At 42.0% G+C, this 24,342-nt stretch overlaps 2 protein-coding genes across 2 annotated transcripts; one reads left to right on the top strand and one right to left on the bottom strand.

The window, feature by feature from the left end:
- Positions 1–5,525: 5,525 nt before the first annotated feature.
- Positions 5,526–7,349, top strand: LOC121197617 (photoreceptor outer segment membrane glycoprotein 2-like). Its single transcript, XM_041061302.1, has 3 exons — positions 5,526–6,108; positions 6,369–6,615; positions 7,086–7,349. The coding sequence occupies exons 1-3, from the start codon at positions 5,528–5,530 to the stop codon at positions 7,347–7,349; spliced, it is 1,092 nt and encodes a 363-aa protein (XP_040917236.1). The 5' UTR covers positions 5,526–5,527.
- A 1,143-nt stretch (positions 7,350–8,492) lies between these two features.
- ubr1 (ubiquitin protein ligase E3 component n-recognin 1) lies at positions 8,493–24,153 on the bottom strand. The gene is made up of 47 exons (XM_041060148.1): positions 24,083–24,153; positions 22,778–23,037; positions 21,802–21,880; positions 21,250–21,360; positions 19,855–19,982; positions 19,627–19,765; positions 19,420–19,482; positions 19,190–19,313; positions 18,963–19,070; positions 18,781–18,869; positions 18,597–18,695; positions 18,342–18,499; positions 18,156–18,255; positions 17,898–18,026; positions 17,606–17,786; positions 17,459–17,511; positions 17,241–17,351; positions 17,080–17,145; positions 16,845–16,946; positions 16,693–16,756; positions 16,479–16,603; positions 16,335–16,387; positions 16,140–16,242; positions 16,002–16,050; positions 15,721–15,875; positions 15,523–15,622; positions 15,339–15,442; positions 15,153–15,233; positions 14,731–14,912; positions 14,410–14,618; positions 14,214–14,310; positions 13,909–14,061; positions 13,713–13,813; positions 13,418–13,520; positions 13,174–13,322; positions 13,045–13,100; positions 12,858–12,954; positions 12,687–12,754; positions 12,443–12,590; positions 12,172–12,259; positions 11,639–11,775; positions 11,446–11,554; positions 11,286–11,342; positions 11,118–11,195; positions 10,850–11,020; positions 10,619–10,720; positions 8,493–9,985 (listed from the first exon to the last, which is right to left on the bottom strand). Exons 1-47 carry the CDS (start codon positions 24,125–24,127, stop codon positions 9,844–9,846), a joined length of 5,226 nt encoding a protein of 1,741 aa, XP_040916082.1. The 5' UTR covers positions 24,128–24,153; the 3' UTR covers positions 8,493–9,843.
- Positions 24,154–24,342: the final 189 nt, after the last annotated feature.

The following is a 24,342-nucleotide window of genomic DNA, read 5'->3' as shown; positions in this document are numbered from 1 at the left end:
TCTCACTATCAGTGAGCAGAGAAGAGATCCTCTGCAGAGTCAGTGTGCTTTCATACACGTAAGGACGGCCCCGTCTCAACAGAGGCAAGGAAGAGGCCGAGGTGAAGGAGGAGACGGAGCTCAGATCCTCAGAGGGAGAAATGTGCCTGTGTGTGTCACGTTGGTGCTGAGACAAGGAAAGACAGAAAGGACTTTATGTCAAAATCAGATGTAAGAATCAGTTATCTTTGAGCAGGAGCAATGAAAATGCATACATTATGTTTAGGCTGTTCCTCATTTGGCTCATCTGTTAGTGCTGTTTGCTCTGTTTGGTCTTCTGTCCTGTCCGCTGGGGAGGGGCTGGGTGTGAGATGACGCAGAGCCTGGGTTGACAGAAACATTTCTCTGCTGTTCGATTTTCTTTCAGCGTGCTCTGGCCACACCACCTCACTGGAATAAAGAACATAAAGAAATTACCTGCAGAGTTCTCCTGGGTACTGACCATCAAACTCTTTCATCCACATGCCATCGACAACCACAGTACCTTATCTTGGGATGGGGATTTCTCACTTCCATCACAGCCTTTCTGACTAGTCTGACAAGTTCCTCTGGGGACAGTGTGTTCACTTTCTGAGCCTGATACAGTTTGGCAGACAGCGGACATGGTGGCCTTCCAGCTGAGCAGTCTGTTGAAAGGAAATCTCAGTCTCTGTACCTTTATTCAGTCCTGATACTATTTAATATCGTCTGCCTTACCTTTCTTCATCAGTGGCAACTGTGACCCTGTAGTTTCAGTCCCATTTACACCCTGATAAAGATTTTCAACAAATAAAAAAAGTCATTTTCATGGCTGTATATCTTCTGTACGTACGGTTGTTGTATTACAAGAGATTCACCTACATTGCATCCTGCAGGAATGTACTTTAAAGCTTCTGCACTCAGACCGAATCCACTACAAGCCTGCATGAAGTGCATGACCATGTCATCCCTTTCTGTGTGGCCTCTCTTCAGCAGAGCCCAGGCGTCAGAAACACAACTGGAGACCAGAGATATCGTCAGCATCACCACGTTTAGGTAATTAGCCAAATTCTAGATAATCAATGTAGTGACAAGAAAGTATTAAATGTACCAGAATGTACCTGTTTTGAAGTAGTACATCTGCACAGAGCTTTGCATCTTCAGTGCTCTCTATTGCAGGCCTGGTCCAGTGGAGGTACCTTAATGCCAAGCGAGGCTGCTTCCTTGACAGGAGACAATGGATGATGCAACGATGCTGCCAGGGGAGCCAGGGAACAGCAGCCCTGGGGCTCAGCAATAGCTCCATGGAGGCCTAGGTATGTATAGAATAAATGTTGATAATGTTGGAAGAAAGAAAACTCTTGGAAATCCTAGTTGCTCTTATCATCAGGGATGACAAATATATTACTATGCATTAAAGCATTTGCCCTATTGAAAGAAAGGTCTACTGCAGTTGAATCACTAATGAATGACACAGTGGAGTATTACAGTAATTATATATACTACTCAAGTGGACCATTAGTGTCACCTGCAGACCATTATGGTCCCTGGAACAAGGACATTGATCAGCAGGATGGTTAACTGGCCCTTGAAGCTTAATATCACAGCCAGATTGTACTTGTTCATTATAATGACTTGATCAAAGTCAGAATAAGTCACTCCACTGATGAATAAGAGTAGTTGTGCTTCCTGGGTGTCTTATGGTCACATACCTTGACATTCCCATGATCAAGCATCCAGAAGGCCCTGATTTGTTGAGAAAAGCTGGAAGGAATTGTGAAAGCATGGCAGAAAGATTGGAGGAGGTCGTCTTTGCACTGCAGGAAATTTGCCATGTCCAGAATAAAGTACATGAGCTGCGACATATGGGTTAAGAACTATATAACCTGTATTTAATATCCATCTTGGACCAGAGAGAACAGAGTAGAAAGCAAGACAAAAGCACATACAGCATGCTCTGCAGAGAGCTTTGTTGATGCTGCATTGGAATGGATACAATTGCCTGGGCTGACATATTGTCAATACGAGGCAGCAGCACGAGCTTCAGCAGGGCCTGTAGATTAGGAGGAGGATAGTACTGGTCCGTGCAGTCCTCAGAGGTCCAAAAGCACCCGTGCTGTTTGTCCAGCTGAGCCACCATACCCTGTATGAAAGAGCTCCATCTTTCCATGCCTGCCCCCTCCCTTCTAGTCAAATGTAAAGACACAGAAAAGCAGGAAGGAAATTAAGAGAGAAACTTCAGCAGGAGAGAAATAGGTATGGTCTGAAATTCCCCAGCATCAAGTAAAATCATCTGAAGTACCTAAATGTCTTGAGATGAGATTTCTGGTGGCTGTGCTCCATTTCCTTCCACATCTGAGAGATACGCTTCACCTCGTGAGCCTCTGACAGCAGCAGCAGAGAACAGAAAAACATTTAAAAGTGTGATAACATTTCATCATGCCTATAAAACAGTGTGTGATGACATCTGTACCAGGGTATTTGGGCAGAAGGCCCATGATGCCCCACCACTGAACCAGCCGTCCCAGCCAGATGTGTTGCTTCAGAATCCTGTGCTCTCGACTCCAGCAGCCATGTCTCACGTCTGAAGAGCCGAATGTGCCTCTGCAGACCACACATGGGACCCCCACACCTGAGTGAAAGACGTACAAGTTCCTGTAAGGCCTTACAAGCATCAAAATAGGATTACGATTGCAAACCATCATGCTGCTGTGGTTGTATGTTGTATGTGTTCTGAAGTGTGTACCGTGCCAGAGGTGGGCTGAGGTGAGCTGGTGCCTCGCCCACTGGGCCAGGGTGAGCAGGTTCCTCAGTCTCTGGAGCAGCATGTGCACCCGAGTGAAAGAGCTCCGATCCAGAAACATCCACAGACCTTGGCAACGACTGAAACCTGCAGGAAAGAAGCAAGACAAAGAAATGCAAAGATCCCACTTGCAAACTTGAAACTGACAATAAACTGGCTACTTACATAAGGTTAATAACTCCTTCTTAGCAAACTCTGACGTCCTCTGTACCCAGCAGCTAAAGGTCGGTAGGATTTCCTCCACGTCAACATCATCTTATTGGAGATAAAATGTTGAATCCAACAACAAATACTTTTAAGATACCTGCTTTTGCAAGTGATGGACAGAGCCATAATTTCATGGTATACAAATGCCCCTGATGTACCTTCGGCTGTAAGCTTCCGTAGCCAGCGGATGATGGCTCTGATGTTGTTGCTGTTCAGCGCCTCGGACCACTGGACTTCTTTATCCAACATGATGCTTGACCCTCTAACCTCACATGGTGGGATCAAGGTATCTTTACTGAAAACTATTGCTGACACCTGTGGTTCATCACAGCAAAAGAAAACAGTGGTTATTTATAAAAACATCTCTGATTTACTTACTTTACAGACTGAATCACTAGAGATGATTCAACCCAAAGCTTATGCAATGTACTTAGTGTGTCTCAACGAGTGGTTTGACAACTTGTGCACTTAAGAAAAACCTCTCTTAGACATGTTTCCATAATCAGATAAATGGATTGTTCAAGAACAGATTTAAGCATGAAAATGGTAGTCATTATTCTGAAGCACCTTCACAGAAAAACTGTAAAGATTTGTTAGATTCTCAGTACTTACTAAGAGACATGGTCCACATAGTCCACAGCAGTTTCGGTCTGGGCAGCAGTGAGTGTGTGTGTTCTCTGTCTGTCTTGTGGATTTGCTGACTGGTCCAGTGGCTACAGTAACGTTCTCTTCTTACACAAGCTACTTTGGTACACGTTAATCCACTAATCTCAGTTCATTGGCTGATTTACAGCGTGGGTGTATTTATGTTTGTGTATGTGTGCGTGTTGAAACGAATATCGGAAACAGAATCGGTAAAACCAGCAGGGGTGAGATGATAGCTTGAGATTAAATATGACTTCTTAAGTGACAGAAGGGTGAAAACTACCCTGCTCTCTATACAGTTTGAATCTTTTAGGCATTTGGCCCTTTTGGCCGCACACCAGACAGTCAGAAGTGTTTTCACGATTTGGCAAAGGTAAAATGACTCATCACACTGGGATGCGGCCAAAAGCACCATATGCCTGGAAAGTAGACCTGCAACAATTCGTCGATTAATCAAATCAATTGGCTACTGTGATCGTTTGAGCAATTTTCTAAGCAAATATCCCAAACATTGGCTGGTTGTAGCTTCTCATATGTGAGGATTTGAGGCATTTCTTTCTCATACATGACATGACAGGTGAACTGAATATTAAAACAAGACATTTGAAGATGTCATTTAGGGCTGTGTTAAATCATAGCAGCCATTTTTCACAAATTTCAGGCATTTTATAAACACAATTAGTCTTTTAATCTAGAAAGTTATGCGCAGATTAATCAATAATGAAATGAACTGTTAGGTGCAGCCTTACTGGAAAGTTTCCACCAGTAGCAGTGCTGCAGCAGTTTTGTTTTCTTCTAAAATTGTGTCAGTGTGTGTTCGCCCTTGGCTCACCCTTTGTGACCTCTTTACTTCTCTAGATGTGAGTGGTCTTCACTAGAAGCACCAGAGGACAGCACGTTAGCACAAATTTCACTACTTAAGAAATTAAACATCCTTGTTTTGTTCTAAGTACAAAAGTACATAAAATACATAAAGTAATTTTTTTGTCATTACAAGCTGGCTCAATCCAAATGTCTACTCATTATGATGCTGCAGAGATTAACTGTAACTGTCCAGTTACTACTTTTACTTTTGACTCAAATGAAAACACACGCACAAACTCACACACAGTGTGATCAGCCATTACTTTCACAGTGCTCGGACAGTCAGATTTGCGTAGGTGGCAGAAGGTGGGTCCAAATCCCTCGTGGGGCCCAGGGCTGATTAATGATTAAAGGGGATTAGGAGGAGGGTCAGGACTTGGCTACTAGTCTCACTCTGATGCTGCTGTGGCTGCCTTCTTACTATCTGTGTCACTACGACCAAGCTATTCACACAGGACTAAGTCTGAGGATGTCAGCAAGAAAAGGAACTGAAAACCAGAGGAGAATGATGTCAGATTTTCAAGGTGAATGACCAGATCAGGGTAGGTACAGTGGATTTCTTGGATTTATATTTTCAATATGTCAGCTATTACATTTTTTAAACCAAATGATATGTTGCTGATCTTTTCTCAGTTTTTCTCACACATGTAGATTTTTCCATGTTTGCATAAAAGTGATCATATGTCACTGCATTTTGCCTCAACTGTTTTCCATTTCAAAAACTGTGCTGTTAATGTGAGGATATTTATTAATCACACTCTCAACTCTGTAGTTTCACAGAGCTGTCAGCACCTACAGTGTAGCCATAATGCAGCGTCCACACGATATTGATCATGACTACCAGGCTAAGCTGCTTATGAGAGGACCTTCCGAGAACTGTTCAACCAATCCCACTCCCATTATTCCCCAACACCCCCTGGATGATAACCTGTTCCTCTCCCCTGATCTACCTGTGTCCCACCCTTAATCTCCCCCTGGACTTAAAAGAAAAACTGAGAGGATTAATACATGATGGCGGTATTGAGAGTGAAGTTCACGAAGACCAACAGGGACAAGTTGGCCCAGGTGCTATGGATCCTCAACTGGATCTCAGTGGTGACGGGGGCCATCCTGTTCAGTCTGGGGCTCTTCCTCAAGGTGGAGATCAACAAGCGAGGGGAGCTGATGGCTGAGAGGAACATCCAGTATGTTCCCAATATGCTCATAGCTGTGGGCCTCATCGCCTGTGTCATCAACTTCCTTGGTGGGAAGATCTGCTATGACTGTGTGGACACCACCAAGTTCTTGCGCTGGAAGCTGATCATGCTGCCCTACATCATATGCACCTTCTTCTTCACCTTCTGTGTGCTGGTGGGGGCTCTGATGTGTTACAGTATGCGTGGGGAGCTGGAGGAATCTCTGAACATGGGACTGACTGAGGCCATGAGGTTCTATAAGGACACAGACACACCAGGACGGTGTTTCCTGAAGCGCACTGTGGACGTACTGCAGATAGAGTTCCAGTGCTGTGGCAACAATGGCTATAAAGACTGGTTTCAAATCCAGTGGATCAGCAGCCGTTACCTGGACATGTCTCAAAAAGAGGTGGTGGAGTAAGTACAAACTGCAGAATGAGGACACTGAATTTGCAAAGATTAGATTTACACTTAAAATGGCATGAAAAGGGACTGTACAGAAATTACTGATGGGGAGAAAGAGCTGCAACACCTTATCACAATATAATATCCCCCACTAATAATTTTTAAACAGTCCCAAACAATGACACACTAAGATATAACCTCTAACACACTGTAGCACCAAATTCATAAACACAGATCCTGAGCTCTTCTGAATTCTCTTCCCTGATGTGTAGCCGATTACGGAGTAACGTGGAGGGGAAGTACCTGATGGATGGAGTCCCCTTCAGCTGCTGCAACATCAACTCCCCCCGGCCCTGCATCCAGCAGCAGATCACCAACAACTCTGCCCACTTCAACTACGAGCACCAGACGGAGGAGCTAAACCTGTGGATGAAAGGGTGTCGGCAGGCACTGCTGGAGCACTACAACTACATCATGCAGTCCATTGGCCTGGCAGTCCTCATCACCTGGCTGTTTGAGGTGAGAAAATACAAGCTGGTACCAACAGAAGAAAATTAACACATCATGGTGCGTTTACAGACATTAGGGAGCGCTACTGGATATGTGAAAAAAAGTTGCATTAAGCTCTTTGTGGCTGCAGAGAGAGCTGCACAGGGCCTGATGAGGCTAGCTGGTCAATGCACTACACTAGTCCTACTGGCGTAACACACCTGAACCTTCAACCAAACTGTCAGAGGTCAAGTAGCATTGTGGATTAGACAGTTGCCAGGTGTTCATGATGAATGAGGAAGACTGTGTGTAATAAAAAAGAAAACATGGTTCTGCTGCATCCATTTTGGTACTTTTTATGGGATTTTAAAGAGACTACCTTCCCAAAAACAGAGTTGCATTTGTGTTGGCTTGAAGAAATTTGACTTTTCATATCATGATTGTTGTTCAAGTTTATGTTTGATGCTCCTGGAAATAAAGGTCTATGTGTCTTGTTTCAGTTGTCAGTGTTGACAGGAGTCCGTTACCTCCAAACCTCCCTGGAAAACGTGCTGAGGCAGGGAGATCCCAACTCCGAGTCCGATGGCTGGCTGCTGGAAAACAGCTTCATGGAAACAGCCCGCACCAACCTGAACATCATCAAGAGCCTGGGCAAGAGCAACCAGATAGACACAGCCAACAATGGAGACCCCAACATTAATGTACCCTCCACGTCTAAAGCACACTACGGGCCAGACAATGTGCCACCGAAAGAGGACAGCTGAAGCCAGCTGACCTTTCTCCAACAAAAAGACCTCAGTGAACCGCATCACTGAAGGCCAATCTACCCAGACTAAGAGTTAATGGGTCTGGTCAAGAATTACAACTTAGAAGCACCTATACAAAGGTGTTTGTGTGTGGAAAATGAAACACAATGTGGGAAATACCACATTTCCTTGAATGAAACCTTTTCTGAAGTGCAGATAATGCCTTTTTGACTTTTTACAACCAGAAATCAATCAAAATCTTTCCATATAGATACCCTCCTTTTTTATAGATGCAAACACTATGACCTAAATCACCATATATGTGTACACATCTGTACACAGCTGTACTGTAATCTGTTGTTTACAATTGATATCTTGTTGCCTGTGTGTTGTTTTGCAACAGGTGTCCAGGATGATTTTATAGACCTGTTACTTGCCAACACTGGAATCAAAATTAACTTGAAATTAAGCTTGATTTTATAATTATTTTGCCAGGAATTAGGCACCCATTGGTTTAGTCTCTAATTAAATAGGCTTTCTAGGACCTGGAAGAGCATGATGATGAATTTTACATTAGTTCTAGGTCTGTGGAAAAAATAGTATCATCTCCTGATCCTCTCAGGATCAGGAGATGTTACTAGGAGATGCATTTTCATCAGGAAATGTAATTCAAATGTGTTAGCGAACAGTGTAATACATACAGTATGTTCATGCTTTCATATTGGTTAAAAGCACATAACCAGACAGAAATTATGAGTAATTGATACGATAAAGTTTCTAGAAAATTCAAGCGATCACTACAATGAATCTCATGTGCCTCAGCAATGCCACCATAGTCTAATAGTCAAATGAAACACCTTATGCTGGGATGAGCTACCAAAAGCTTGACAATGAAGCTTTTTGAGCTGATTTTGGCATGGCTTTACTGTCTGTCAATGTCTTATAAGGACTTCATAGAATTTCACTGAAAACTGGGCTGCTTTGTCCATCTTAATTGGTTGCTGGCAGGGCCATGTCACTTGAGGTTGCTAAAGTAAAGCATGTGCAGTATTGTGTGTGTGTTAAAACGTACAATTCAAAGACTTGTGAAACTTCAACATTCTCCCTGTCTGCCTCATCTGGGGATCTCACATGATGGACAAAGCAATGTTAATGACAAAGAACAGCTCATTCATTTATTCCATATACGAGCAAGAAAAGAGGCAATTCGATTTCAAACATCCCATGTCGGAGCTCGTCCTTTTATATTGGTTTGTAGAAGTTTACATTTTAGATAATAGAAATTGTGACCCCATTGCTCTCTGATTTATTCAGGGCACAGGAACAGTCCATCTGTAGAGAGGCTAGTGTCTCACGTAGTACTGTCAAACAACACAAAAAGGAAAAAACAAAACAAAGGATGTATCCACACAACAGTTTCTGAAAAGGATGAGAAATAATGAATGGAAAAACTGATATACTAGATTGTTTTCAATAAAATGTACAGTTCTTTCTTAAATAGAGTATTGCAATAGTTTTTTAAATTTAAAATTCTTAAATTTGATTTTTGTTAAGTTGTGTGTTAAACACCACATGGTGAAATATTACTAATAATTTGTCTTACAGTGGTCCCTTCAATCTGTTTTAACCATTACAAACATTAAGTAAATATCTGATAATTATAATCAGTTTGGCCTAATAGGTTTTTTTGTAAAACAGTATTTCATAGTATATAGTGTTCAGGAAATACGTTCGTATAATTCACTCCCTGATTCTTAAGGTTAGTGAGATCTTTTAACCAATTAATATTCTGATTAAAATATAGCTGAATATACAATTCAGAAAACTTTAATAGCTGCTCATTAACTGCTTAGTCTATCTATATCAAAACCCATGGAAGCAGGTAACTGTGTACTTCTTAGATTACTGAATTGGTTTTAATACAACTTTGAAAGTAATGTATATTCTATAAATGTCTTATCCATAATATATGTGTCTATATATGAGTAAGGGTGATAGCAGGTTATGGCTCTGTTATTTGGACCATCTACATAAAACCAAATTGTGCAGGATGTGTGATCCAGCCTACACATTTCCAAATGAATGTACCCTCCAAAACAGCATAATTCAACATTATAACTTATAACAAATCGTTTCTAACACAAAAAGAGAAAGCAAAAAAAAAAAATTCACAGCAGTACTCAGGGGATAAACCAAATACATAAACCGATAACAGAAACATGTTTAACTGATGTTTGTCTTTATTTGAATGAGCCTCAAATAACATTAGCAGAGGAGAAACTCATTCTGACAGCAGACAATCAAATTAAAACAAGGCGACTAGGGTTTGCTTATTAACCTCCATTGTTTATCCTCTTCTTCCTCTTGTGACTGTCCCACCTCTCTGAACTCCAGCAGGGGTTTTGTCAGGGAGGGATTGGCTGCTCGGGCCTCCTTTGATTGTAGGAGGGTTGTTTGCTTGTGTGCATGTGTAATGTGTGTGAGTGTGTGCACGCCTCAGGAGCACACATCATCACAACATCTGCCACTCAAAGGCAAACATCACGTTGACCACTTCCATGCTGCGGGCTATTTCTTCCAGGATGCAGTGCTGCTGCCACAGCTGGTTCAGCTTCCTGTAGCGTTCTGGACAAAGGTGCAATGGATTGCCCCGTCTAGAAATTAAAACACAGAAGACCTAAATGATTCAAGGGTTTGTCCAAAAGAACACAAAATACATCTGACTGTTTCACAAGCAGTAATCATTCTGTGTTTTTTGTTTGTTTGTGACAGTTTTTCAGTAGCAACCTTCTTGGATGACATTACACTCTGTGGTACAGTGGTAGAAGAAATATTAAGAATCCTTGACTTAAATAAAATTAGCAATTCCAAAATGTAAAAATACTCAGTTTTGCTGAAGTAAACGCTTCCCTTATATCTTATAAGTATCAAAAGAAGGAGTCATCGTGCCCTTAAGAGTGTTGTGTCATTAAATATGGTTAGTGATTTCCTATAATATGTTTATCTGTAACAATGCTTCATATCTTATAAGGTCATCATATGTTTTGTATGTAAAATCTTGATCTTCAAAGTAACCAAAAGTTAATTTTCTTCTGAAATGGAAATACTCAAATTCTAAAGACAACTGTAACACCAATGTCTGCAGATGGAGGAAGTATTTAAATTGAAGCAGCTATTTGCTTTTTTTTTTTTGTGCCTTTAGGAGACAATATCAACATGTTTACATTTGCATTTCTGAGCAGAAGTAATAACAACGCAGCACCTGGAAAGGAAGCAATGACACTTACCCAAGGTGAGGATCAGTCTCCCCATAATCATCCAGGTAAGGAGCAGGGTAGGTGCTTCCTCGAGTCTTACTGGCCATCAGAACAATTTCACACTCTCTTATCCTATCAACATGAAATCAAACTTCATTTATATCGTACATTTCATGCAAGAAAGACTGACATGCAGTGAAATCGAAAGGCAAAAACTTTATATATATCTTTAATCTCTAATGTCCAGGATTAACGGCCCACCTGAGGAACATTCCCACGCCAGCACCACAGGTGGCGGTGTGGGCGGTGCATGCTCCCACATCTTCCCCATCCAGTTGGCTGAGACAGCAGGAGCTCTGAGAGCACAGCATGGCCCCACAAAACAGGCACAGGGTCGGATGCTTCCTCTCATCATCTGTAGACTTGGGACACCTGAGGACAAAATACAAAGGAGACAAGAGGGTTGGGCACCTACAGCAGATTTTCCATGAAGAGATGGTGAGTGAAAGCACTTTGATTCCCCACTTACTGAAAATGGCTGGCTTGATTGAGGAGAGCACTGTAATCCTCAGGAAGATCAATCAAATGATTCCTTCTCCTGGGGTATCTGGAGAAAGAGTTTATCGATCGATCATAAGGAGATGCTTTTATTTTAAAATAAAAGTGGGACTGACTTAATAGAGAAGCCAAACAATACCTGACAGTGTGGGTTTTGTCTTTCAGGGCTTTGGTTATAGCTGGGCTCCCACACCACCTGAGGGAGACACAACATTGTCATAAAACTGCTCCCCTCTTCAGTGAATACTAAAAGATCAATAATCAAATACACTGACCTTGTCTCAGTGTTGCCCACCTACCTCTGCATCAGTGGATTAACAGTGTCTCTGTGCTCCTGGAAGAGAAGGAACACATTGGAGGGTAGTGCCAAGTAACTGCATAGTGCCTCCATCTGTCCTTGAGAGGAAACTGCAATAGACAAAACATCAGCTTGAATTCACAAATCATTGCATTCTGTATAATATGTTGATAAAATACTTTGGTTTGACCTACCAGGAGCATTAAAAAGCTCCTCTGGAGGATGGACTCCTGTAAGGCAATTGAGAAAGAGAGCAGCACAGCGCAGGAAAGGTTCAATTCCTCTCTTCACTCTTTCTGCCACAGAGCTGCCGGACACATCTGGAACCAGCCTGATGAGCAAACCACAGAACAGGTCACACACCCAGTCAAATTGTCTGAATGAATACCTTTTTGTTAATAAAAGCTGACATGGAGAATATGATCCCCCAAATAAAGATGTGTGGCTTAAACCCCAAAAGGCCAGCCTTAGCCACGGCACAGGTTTATAAATGTTTAATTTTTCTTTTTCTTGTCATGAGCAGACATTTTGGGTCTGAGTGACAGAAATGAAAATTCAACTCTAAACTGTATTTTACCACAATACAAATAAATGATAACTGAAATTAAATCAAATTAATTCCATTAATTCACACTTGATTATTTTTTATCCATATACAAATGTCAAACTAAAAAAGAAAAATCGGCTGTGTAAAGTATTTTGGCAGATAAATAATAGGATGATGTACCTTCCAGTATGTTGTGACACTGTGTTGTACAGCTCTGCTGCTGCTCTCACCTCCTCTGTCTCCTCTCCACCTGCCACTGGACTGAAATCTGCACAGAAATGAAACCATCATTAAACCAGCATAATGATCCTCAATGTTTTACAGCATTCTGAACTAGTTCAGAAAATGGTAGTGGTATCGTTAGTAGTAGCATTGTTAAACCAGAATGTGTGTGAGTTGAGCTGAGCTGAGTTGAGCTGAGCTGAGTTGTGTGGTTTCTTTCTGTTTGTACCTGCAGAGGACAGGAGGACCTGCACGATGTGCGCCATGGTGACCAGATGCAAGATGTGCAGGTGGTTGTAGGCAGAGCTGACAGCAGACGGCTGTAATTCTACAGCCTCCTCCTGGTACAGTGAAGGTACAGACAACACCAACCCCACCTGGCAAAACACACAAGTACACATTTATTACATGCACTATTATAAGGTTCTTACACACAACCAATATTAAGATTACTCCCATTATAGGAAACCTACCAGAAGATGGAAGAAGTCCACTTCCAGAAGCGAAGGGGTGTTTTTTCTGCTCATGACCGGTAGTAAGACTGGGCAGAGAGACCACAGTTTTGATAACAAGAACAAATGCACAGTCATAACTAGTTAATAAACACATATGATGTATTTAGCATGCTTAGATGGACCACATACCCCCCAGCATGTCTGTGAAGTGCCTTTGGATTACAGCCTGAGAGCTCTTAAGTCTCTGGCATGCTGAAAACTGAACTATTGCCTTTAGACCTGCAAGCTAAAATAGAGAAGAAGGAGAATTTCACAAACATGACCGTTACTTGTAAATATATGACAGCTGTTTACTTGTCAGTATGTGGCATCAAACCTGTCTGTTTTGTAAGGACCCAAAGAGTGACTTGTCCTCTTCCTGCAAAATGTTTTCTGTGGAGACATGCAAATTTTAAGTATTTCAAAGAATGAAGGGATAGAGAGATGATAAAATTCCAAGTCTTACCTATGGCCTGAATAGTGAAGGCACATGTGTTCCAGGCCATAAGGGGCACACGAGGACACAGGTCATTGGGCGGTGTCTGCAGTCCCACCCTGTGGACCGTGGTGGCGCACACAACCAGCATCTCTGCTATGCTGTCTGAGAACTTTCTCCTAAAAACAAAGAGCAGCAGAGAATTCAGATCGCTGCGCTGCAGGAAACAATCAGTCATTTCAGTAATACTGAAAGAGCTGAGAGTTTTACTCACGGTTCTTGGACTCCGTAGCTGAGAATGGATCTAAAGTCTGGCTGGCCCTCTCCACACAGGACCATCGTGTCCCCGTCAGCACTATTGCCTTCTGTGTTGCAATCTGCAAGACAGAATGAAAACCGTTAATTATCTCACTACTGAAGTAAAAGAACTGAGCCAACTTACAGAGCTGTACCTGAACCTAAAACCCCCAACACACATAACTGATGCTGAATAAATCAATGCCTTTTCCTCTGTCACTGCTGTTCATCCACAGAGATGTGGTTATTGTATGTTCAGTATGTTTTCTTACCATTATCCTGAGTGACTGACTTGAGTCCTTTAATCCTTGCAGAGAGGATCTGGATCCAGCGAGGCATGGTCAAATGCTGTCCAATGATCTCTGCATTCTCACTACACGCAGGAGATAGACATCCAAATTACTTACATACATTTGTATAACCAACAGTCCTCCGCGGATTGGCCTGTAGAAGGTAAACTGGACCTACTAGTTAAATGTTAGTGGTTCCAATGGGATGAGAGGGACAACGGTATTGCAGAGAGACTTGCACAAAGGACACAGGTACTCCCCATTCTCCAGGTCTATGATCAGCTCAGCGTGGAGCCGGTTCCTGGTCGTATTCTGGATTGCCTCAAAATACCTGAAAAATAGCAGAGAATAACAGTGAAACAGCACATTAACAGAGAAGTTTACCATCTAGTGGACTAAATAAAGTATAAGAGTAGTACTGTCAGAATATTTCTTAATTAAATTGACAAAAAAAAAGCCAAATTTGTTCTTGTAATAGCTTACTTCTGCCAACATGTGGCGTGCATGACATGTCCACAGCTGCCAGTGTGGGTCCCCACTGCCAGATCAGGAGGCATGAACAGAGGATATGTCCCTGACCCTTTAAGGAATAAATGCAGTGAACATGTGAGTCAGGTTTTTACCCATAAACTTGCAGCTGCCACTATGTAAATGAAAAGTTTGTTGAATGGGGCCTGACCATCTGCTCTGCTGGTCAGTATCTTTCCTCTGCACTGTGTCAGCACTGTGGACCTCTGGACACACGCAGTCAGTACCATGGCTGGAGCCTGAGCCACCACTTCCTGCTCCTCCTGGCAAAGAATGCAGGTCAGCACCTCCCTCTCAGCCGGGGTTGACCCTCGGTGGGGCCCAACAGCTACACACAGCTCCCTCTGCTCCATGGTGCAGCTAGAGGAATAAACATGACCCAAACTAGAATTAAGAGAATTCGTTTGATGCAAATCTTCACCTCTAGCCTACAAAACAAACCCATGCGTTTTTTTGTAACGGCCCGGCTCACCTGTTAGTAGTTGTAACAGGCTCTCCCTGCGTCCCACTGTCAGGCATGTTGTCGTACAGCATCTTGTTTGACTCAATGAAGTTCTTCTGCATCTCTGACATTTGGGCCATAATCTTCTGACGGTGGAGTTTGGCTGCCTCTGCCTTTCTTTTCCGCTCTGCTTTCTCTTTGTCTTGAGCACTCTGGACCAACCAAAAACAAGCGGGTAAGATTTCTCCGTATGAAGAAGATACGTGATGCAGTTATGTTTCTGAAATGCTTTGTGTCTCATTTAAACACAGCAGAGTTTGGTCTTTCATTGTACTGTTGAATGAGTAAGATTTAATGTAAACAGCAACGCAGCAATGTAAACATATATATATATGACATGAAATTGCAAATGTTTCACAAATCATTCACTGTTTCTGTTTGGTTTTTTTTACCTCTTCTGGCTTGGTTGCCTCCACGCTCATGAAAGCTGTTGGACTAGACTTCTCTCTAAGGCACTTGACAATCTCAAACATCTAGATGAAAAACATTAAAGTGAAATTTGAGAATAACTGGAAAATTTCAGGCAAAAAAAGCTGATTAATGAATGTTTACTCATATTTAAAACAAAAATAGCCTACCTGTAAAACCCATTTGACCATGTCTTTCTGAGCTTCGAGGGAAGGAAGAGCCTTAATCTTGGACAACAAGAGGAACACGGACTTGCCATGTTCTGAACCAATTCCTGTAAGAAAGAGACATTCACGTCACTAAAATCTAACTAGTACATACATTTGAGAACTATAATAACTGAGTTTTACTCACTTCGAGCTTTGAGGCTGAAATTGAAGGTCACTTCCTCCACAGTGCTGTCCTCAAGCTGTGTTTTCTCTTCAAGCAATGCCTGACCAATCAGGTGCAGGGCCTGTGTGGTAAAGGTATGTGTGTTGTTACAAGTCTTCCTGAGAAACAAACAGTAAAGCAGAGCAGGGTAGAGACTGTCAAGCTGAATGTAATTTGTACCCTCTGGATCATGGATTCTGTCCAATGAGTCGCCCGGTCCTCCGCAGCTCTCTGCAGGACGCGTCTCAGGATGTGGATGATAATGTCACAGCAGAGCAGACGCACTATGTTGGAGAAAGCTGGGCAGAAGGTTGGGGGCACCGGAGGACGAAGAGCTGAGAACAAAAAAAAAACAAACAGAGGGAATGTTAGTAGAGTTGATTCATTATCAGCCAGAGTACAGAAAACTGTCACATCAGGGAGAAAGACAGCAGCTTGTGCAGAGCAAAGATGGCGGTCACCTTTATCATTGCCCTCCTGAGTCCTCCTCTTCTTCTGAGACTCTTCTGCCTACAATAAGTGAAAAATAAGAATGAACTGAAGACTATTCGACAGATGTTGAATCAATTTAATGTAAAACTTGTGATGAGAAATGTTACCTTGCTATGCTGGGATCTCGAATAGTGGTAGAAGAAAGGGTTAAATTCTACCAGACGTTCTTTTTTTACTTCATATAGTCCATGTCCTGATACTCCAGGTTTTCTAAAAACAGGAGCAGAAGAGACCAATTAAAACCTACACAATCATCATTGTCAAGATAAAACTCACGAGCTGTTTCCACAGTCTTTACGTACTTGAAGGTGGCAACTTTGGTAATTACTGACTCCAGACCTGTTTCGTGGCTTTCCTACAGAGAAAACATTTGACACTAGTTTGTAATGTTCCTGCTTTAAAGAAAGCTCAAAGATTCACTGTGTGTTCTGCATTATGCAACTTACATTCTCTGGCAGGCCTTTGACCAGGCTACTGTGAGCCATGGGCTCAATGCACAACAGGTGAATAACCTCCCTCATTGTCACGTCCTCTCTGGTCACCTGACTAATCCCGGGCACATAGCGCTCACCTGGAAACACACCACTGGTTAGACGCCACAGTGTGGTTTTCATATTCAATTAAGTAACCATGTATAATTAGTAAAATGTGACACTGCACCAACGATGACGATCAGGAGGTACAGCATCTCTTCTGTCAGTCGGTTCCACTGCATCAATTCATCCTGTAATGGTAGTTTTGTTTTATTAATAAGAAAAACGTTTGGTGGAACAACAACTTTTTTTCTGAATGAGTGCTCACGTGTTACTTACCTGGTCTTTGCTTGAACAACTTCCGTTAAAATAATCAAAGAGCTCAAATCTCAACAAGATCAGCATGAGGAAGTGGTTGGCGTCCATTTTGGAAGCAGCAATCTGTAAGCAATTTGTGGGGAGAGTCATATGTCATCATTATACATACATACATACACACATACATACATATGTATGTATGTGTGTATGTGTGTGTGTGTGTAGGAGAAGAATTTTATGTCTGATTGCCAACAACCTGAAGCATGAGAATGTCCTTGTCGTACATCTCATCCCTGCATTTTACGTCCTGATAGTAGTAGACCTGTGAAACAACAATTAACAAACAATACATTTTAAAAAAATAATAACAGAGCAGAATGAAAACAACACCTTGTGCATCCAAAGAATGCAGCGTACCTGGCTGACCAATGAAAGCCCGTTTCTCCGCCACATTTCTGCTGAGACCTGAGCAGCCAGCACCACACAGCGCAGAGGATGTTCTGCCAGCTGAGTGTAGTCATAACTCTCCTGAATCAGAAAGAAAAAATATTTTTCTCTGATGCCTGCAGTGGCAATTAAGACTATTCATTCAGTACTGTCGGTGCAGCATGATTTTTTTTTTTCATGTCACTTACAGGATTTTCCAGATGTTCAATTGCCCCTGTTCTGCACAGATGTACATACAGGCCTATGGATCAGAATATACAGAGTAGTAAGTTCACAGTTAACATGAAAGAAATTCTGAATGAATTACTGAGAGTTTCAAATACTAGCTCTCCTACCAGCCAGAAGCCGGGAGATGGGCAGATGTATGCTGACAGGCTCCTGAGACACTTTGTACGGACAAACATGGAGGATGTGCTTGCACATGTAGTAGTCAGTGGCCGCCCTATTGAAGGACTGATTATTGCACTGCATCAGGACCTCGTGGCACTCTTTAAATGCAAGCAGCAAGATCTCGTCCTGAAGGGGCAGAGGCAATCACTGATGAGTCCAGAAACATAATGCTTGTGAATGAAATCCCTCTTTCTGTGGGATAACAGTATTGTTTGATGGATAAAGGACACAACTCACATCAGAGGAACACCAGTCCTGAAACATGGCAAGAATGTGGCGGAGCTGGATCTGAAGAGAAAAGCCAGCTTCCCATTCTGGCTCTACTGCAATGTGTTGCCCAAACTGACGCTTCACCTCCTCCATGCCCTGATAAGGAAAGTGAAAGAAGGCCAAGAGTCATCAAACAATCTGATTTGTCTAGTAGTCATAACTTGGTGTAATAGTTCTGCTATCAGATTAAATCAAAGAATGAGTCAGCGTTTTGATCAGCATTACCTGCATGCATTTGAGAAACCCAAGAAAGACTTTGAAACCCTCTAGGAACTGTCTCCGCTGCTCTTCGGTCCATATTGAAGGTTTACTGATCAGAATATACCTGAGGGAGACAGAAGTTACATCTTTGCCAAAGATGAAGAGAGTTAAGAGAAAATGATTTGTTAAAACTGCAGCCTGTTCAATCACCTGAGGTCGTGGAAGATGACCTGGATGCGTGAAAACTTCTCTGAGTTGTAGCCCAGGAAGAAGAAGCGATTGTTGTCATCCAGATGTTCCCGCAGCAGTTCCATAACGGTATCAACTACCACCTTAATGACATTGACCTCTTCAATCAGATGTCTGGCCTAGAGAAGAGGTGGATGTTAAGTGATGACACAGACAACGAACAAATATTAATGATGTGCCATATTTACACAACGATACAATATCTACAAGACTCACCAGTGTGGGTACAGTGAAGATCTGAACAGACAGAGCGGTGATGGATATGCTCCTTTCATGGTCATCATTGATGAAGTCCTTCTGCAACTGCATGTAGTGCTGAAATGACAAAGATGGGAAATATATTAACTTAAATAGTAAAATAACTGGCAAGAAGTTTTAAAACTATTGAATTTTTGTTTACCTTTGTGAACTCGATAGCAAAAAGCCTCTTGAATTCTGTCTCCATCAGCATGCTACAGAAAATCAGCTCATGAACTATCTTGCGAGCTCCTTCAGAAAACAAGAAAAAAAAATGTATGTGAGTGTAATAAAGAAGTGAGCTGAGATTAACTGATTAACATCAGTCTGATCAGATCTACTTGCCTTTATACATCCTGGCATCGTGTAGCATGAGTCTGCTGATGAGACAAGGACGGTCTCGATCTGCGTTTGGCTCTAGTGCCACCTGACAGAAGGCCTGCCTGAAGCCAGCTGCACAAGAAACACATAGGTTCCCAGTCACATGACATTCAAGTGAACATGTACAACGGAGCAGTAAGGTGTAGCATGGTGACTTGGTGTGTACGGTATGGAGACAACAATGGCTGCACCTGAGAGACCGATGATCTTTTGGAACCAGGAGCCGAGACGCAAAGCAAAAGTCTGATGAGCCATTACGGTTGCGTGAAGGATCTCCACCCTCAGCGGCTGCAGGGAAATGTGCTCAGAGTTGGACTGCAACACATCAGTGGAAGAGTTATAGTTGACTGAGACGTGCAAACCTGAACAATGATGAAGATCTCAGATTCAAGACTCAACAGAGTCAGTCTATGGTATTTACCCTGATAAGGTCTTTTGCTTGCTGGCAGGAGCGAAGGGTTCCTCTCTTTACTGCACGCCGACCCTGTGAAACAGGTAAGAATAATTATTTAACAGGATAATCTGCAATTGATTGGATGAGTGCAATTATGGGAACTGATTCCAATGAAATTCCTTTTGATAGTAATGTAAGGCAAAAGTCATAAGTATATAAAACCAAAAACATTACCTCCTTATCAATAAGTGCTGTGTGTGTCTGTGCTTCAGCCTGATCACAGTTCACAGAACGCTGCAGGGTGTAGATCACATGGTCGTACGAGTGGTGCTCATCATTGTACAGTACACAGTAGTATGCATTCTCTTTCTGTCTGCATGGATGGAGAAATACATTGTCAAAGTTAAGTGGCGTGCTTTGCATATAGATTTATGTATTTGCATGTGATGAGACGGGCCATACCGAGGCTGGAGTTCAGCTGGTAGCTCAAAGTTCTCCTCCCACACCAGGAAATCTGTGACGTAGTGCAGCAGCACCCGGAACAGCTTCTCAGCACGCTCATATAACTCAGGCGCCAACACACACTCATCCTGCACAAAATGCAGAGAGAATCACACAGAGCTCACACTGTTGAACATTCTCAGGAGGTGTCTTGCTCCAGAAATAACATACTTGAAATAGTGTCTCTGACTTATTGGGAACAATTCTCACACATTTTGTGAAAACAAAATGTTAGTTGTTAATGATGTCAAGATTGAACCTGGAGTGGTGTTTCTATAAGTCAAATTTCTAAAAGAGTTTTTTTTCTAGTACAGTAAAAAAAAAAAAAACACTTTAATACACAAACATTTATGCACCTTTACAGAAACTGTAGCCAGTGAACAAAGTTTGCTGTAATAACCTTTACTAATTCTCTATTTCTTATGTCACCAGCCACAACTCAATAACGTTACAGGGAACTGGTCTGAATATTTTGCTTACAAACAGCAAAACAGGCAACTGGCCTGGTAACAGTAATATCAAATCCCCTGAGAACAAACATTCCACATAGCAGCTAAGTATTTCATACAAATGGCTGACATTTAACACTCAAACTAAACAAAACATACAGTGAGTCTGTGTATTTACATCAGTCTCGACATCACACCACTGTGTGAGAACAAGCACTGGAATCTACTGCGATCTAAACAACAAGAGGTCTGAAACAGCGTGATGTGTTTTCATGTTCAGTGTGGAGTTTCTATTGTAGTGGTGTGATGTGTCACCGCTTGTTAAGCGCAGGTTCTGATCTGGTGTAGAAAACACAAAGCAGCCTGCCAGAGGGGCCAGTGATGCCTCTGTTAATAGAAGCACCTGCTGTTTACGGAAAAAGGCACAGAGCCATCAAGCTGTATGTGCTCTCCAAGCCCCTGAGAATGATCTTATCAGAGGAAAGCCCAAACACTGCATTCAGCAAAGAAAGGCCAAACAAACAACTACTGAACAAGCAATCATCACAATGTGTCCCAGCTGCAGTTTGGTAGGAGAAGCTGTAACCTGAATACATCTCTGCACAGTTCAGCAGGGTTTAAGCATTCGCAGAAAGGCTGCTTTCAACCGGTCTCACCCATAACTGTTTTCCACAAGCTTGCTCGCACTCTAATCACCCTCTCGATCTCTTAACCTAGTTATACATTTTCTCAGTCAGTGCAGGTCAACAGAGTGCTTTTCTTTCTCATTTCCGGGGGCCAAAGCCACAGCCAAGAGAGCAGCCTCCATGACTAAGATGGGAAAATAAGCATTCTGGGGTCCACTGACACAGAATGGGACAAGTACGCCCCTCCCACGTCCCTCTTTCCGCTCTATTATGTAACTCACCGTTACCATGGCAGTGGCTGCCCCTGGGTCGTGTTTGGAGCAACAGGGGCCGATCTTCCAGGCTTCTACATCCCCACAATCACAGAACCCCCCGCCCGATGACGCATGCATCTGGGAAAAAAAACCCAAAAACCACATACTGTACTGTCACAGACAGCAATTGAGCTATACAACTGATGTAGCCGTGGGAATGTATTATTATGCAATACTGGGTCCAAGCTTAAAGGCCTATAATAATTTAGAATTAATCCATCATTGATCTTACTGTAACTAGAAATATGTTGTGTGTTTTCCCAAACAGGCCTGCAGGCTAATCAAGCTGACATCATAGCACACTGTGCTCAGAAGTGAATCACAGAGACAATACAAAGGAAAGGTAAGGATGCTTTGACATACAGAGGTGTCAAATCTCAGAACTGAAATGCAGTGATGAGACATTTTCCATCGTTTCCATTTATCCAAGAGGGACCCAGCTGACTGATTTATGTACTCAAATAAAACATGTTAATTAAGATTTAATGAAAATGCATAGATATTTATATTGACACAAACCTTGTAACGATGGCTTTTGTGCACACTATTCAGGAAGCAATCCATGCACAGGACACAAGTGGGATCTATTGCACAATCCCTGCAATTAGCAGAAGAGGATTCGTTACTTGCCAACAAAATTGTCTTATTTGAAGTTGATGATCAAACCAAACTGCACGCCAGACTCTGCTGGACTTCAACGTAAACATCCATGGCGTAAGCTTGATGAACATTTGAACTTTATTTGTATTTTATGCTGTTTTATTTAAAGGTTACTTATCATTTATGCTATTTTTTGTATTTGTCAAGTTATTAAAAATAATTTTCTTTGTCCTAAAGCATATGAACAAACTATATAATTTGCCATGGGGTGCCAAGCATTTGCTATTAATATACTTTTTATTAAGTATATTAATAAAGTACCCTATCTGTCTATCTATCTATCAACTTTAATTATGCATGGATATAACAGTAATTTCTTTAATACAACCCATGCTGATAGAAAACTCCTAGGACAGTTTGTAAGAATGTAAAACGAATGAAGGAACAGGTGTCTATATTTATGTGAGTAACACAACATTTCACATCATTCAGGTTCACTCACGGACGGCCCCATACCGAAACCTGAGAGAATCTTTTCATTAACTATTCATCTCTAACACTTAGCCTAAATACTGTGGTGTTGTCGTGTAATTAGATCATTGTAGAACTAAAACTATTGAGGCCGATCTATTCTTGCTAGAAGTAGTTGATGATGTCAAATAGCCTCCATATTCATATATCTTTGAATTCTGTAGCTTTATAACCCAAGATTCCACTGGTCCACTGGTTTTATGCCTACATTTTAGTATTTTTTATCTGCATCTTGAAATTAATCACCAAGTACTCAAAATGACTAATAACAGCAAATTAACTGATAGTATTTTATAATAACTACTATTATTGTTATTGCTGTCATAACTTATTTATTACAGAAGATCAGTGGGTCCTCTCAGACCTGCAGGAGTACACAGTCTCTCCCTCTTTGAAGACACGTCCACAGAGCTGGGAGGAGGTGCTGCCCTGCTTGAGCTTCTCCAGACCCTCTTCAGGATCTTCTCCAAACAAGAAACACTCCAGAGGTTGGAGGAGTCGGCTCTGTGCGATCTCCTCTTCCTCCTGAGGGCTGGACACTTTCTTCAGGCAGAAGATCTGAGGCACATGCTCCCTCAGGTAGCGGAGCAGCTCCGCCCTGCTGTCTGCAGCCTCCAGCCATTCCTGTAAGCCAACAGAGAAGATCACGACTTGCTTTGTAATGACTCACATACGTCTTCATCATAACCACATGGATTTGATGTTGGCTGCTGATGCTACTACTATGGGTGTGTTCATGTTATTTTGCCTTTAGAAATCTGCAGCGGTTGCCCGCTGCATGACAACCTGGTGTCAAAGTGAAAAATCTTAAGGGAGAAAGAATGAGAATAACCAGTCATTTCTAGAAAGTACTCTGTTGGTAGGACATTACTCACAGGAGTTCCTCTTTGTGCCTGCTGAATGAAAAGCTGTTGCACTTCCTGTACTGACTATTAGCTGAATGATAAGGACCAAGTGGTCAGCCTAGTTTTTACTGCTTAAGTTCATCAGAACATAGATATCTGTGCCATAAGAACTGTAAACATTATTATCATCTATATACTATTCAGTATAAGGTAATACACAAAACTAACTGGAAATAATATTATATTATTATTTATATATTTTATAGTGCTGACCCAAGGTTCAATAGTCCACGTTTCCTACAAAACAATGCCTGTCGTTTCTGTTTTGTTTTCTAAACTGCATCAAGTCGCTTTCCCCAGCGGTTGGACAGCGGTTTACGACTGACACAAAGCGGCAAGAGTTTGAGGTCGGAAAACTTGGGGCCATGGTGCTCAAAATGTTAAATTCGTGGCCAACTCATGGTGAGGCGCTTTGGACAAAAGCGACCACCAAATATACCACCGGATGGAGATTAAGACTCTACGGTGAACATTGCCATCTTTTCCCCGACCGCCTTGTCTTTTCTAATAAGTCCTGACTCCATGGCCAAAAACACAGACTCACCGTTGGCAAGTAGTAAGTATCGTAGGATTTGCAGAGACATTTTAACCATTTACATATCTAGCATAGGACCTAGCTACGACTGCTAGCTTGGTAAGTATTATGTCCTTTCACTGCGCCGTAAAACTACATTGTACATAGGAACAAACATATTATACTTCCTTGTTTTGTCCCTGAGCCACAGTGACCACTGTCAGGTGAATTAGTTGTTTAAAAATCATACCTTGCTGAGCTCCAGTCCGTCTGGGAATTTCTCACCCTCCGCCATATTCCATTTGCCGTAAACGGGGTGTCGCTAGGAAACTGTTCCCCTTGCAAGCAAAACCTTTTGCGACGTTTTTAGACTATATAAAATAGTCAAATATATTTAGGTGGAGTTAAGCACTCGCACATTAGTATATTGATCAAATAAGACATTTGAAAAATCTGACCGTTTTTTCTATTAGTAATATACTTCTGGTTAAAATAAACATTTTGTAAACA

Source organism: Toxotes jaculatrix, chromosome 17 (genome assembly GCF_017976425.1).
Source record: "Toxotes jaculatrix isolate fToxJac2 chromosome 17, fToxJac2.pri, whole genome shotgun sequence".
Taxonomy (NCBI): domain Eukaryota; kingdom Metazoa; phylum Chordata; class Actinopteri; family Toxotidae; genus Toxotes; species Toxotes jaculatrix.
This window is presented reverse-complemented; position numbering and strand designations above follow the sequence as displayed.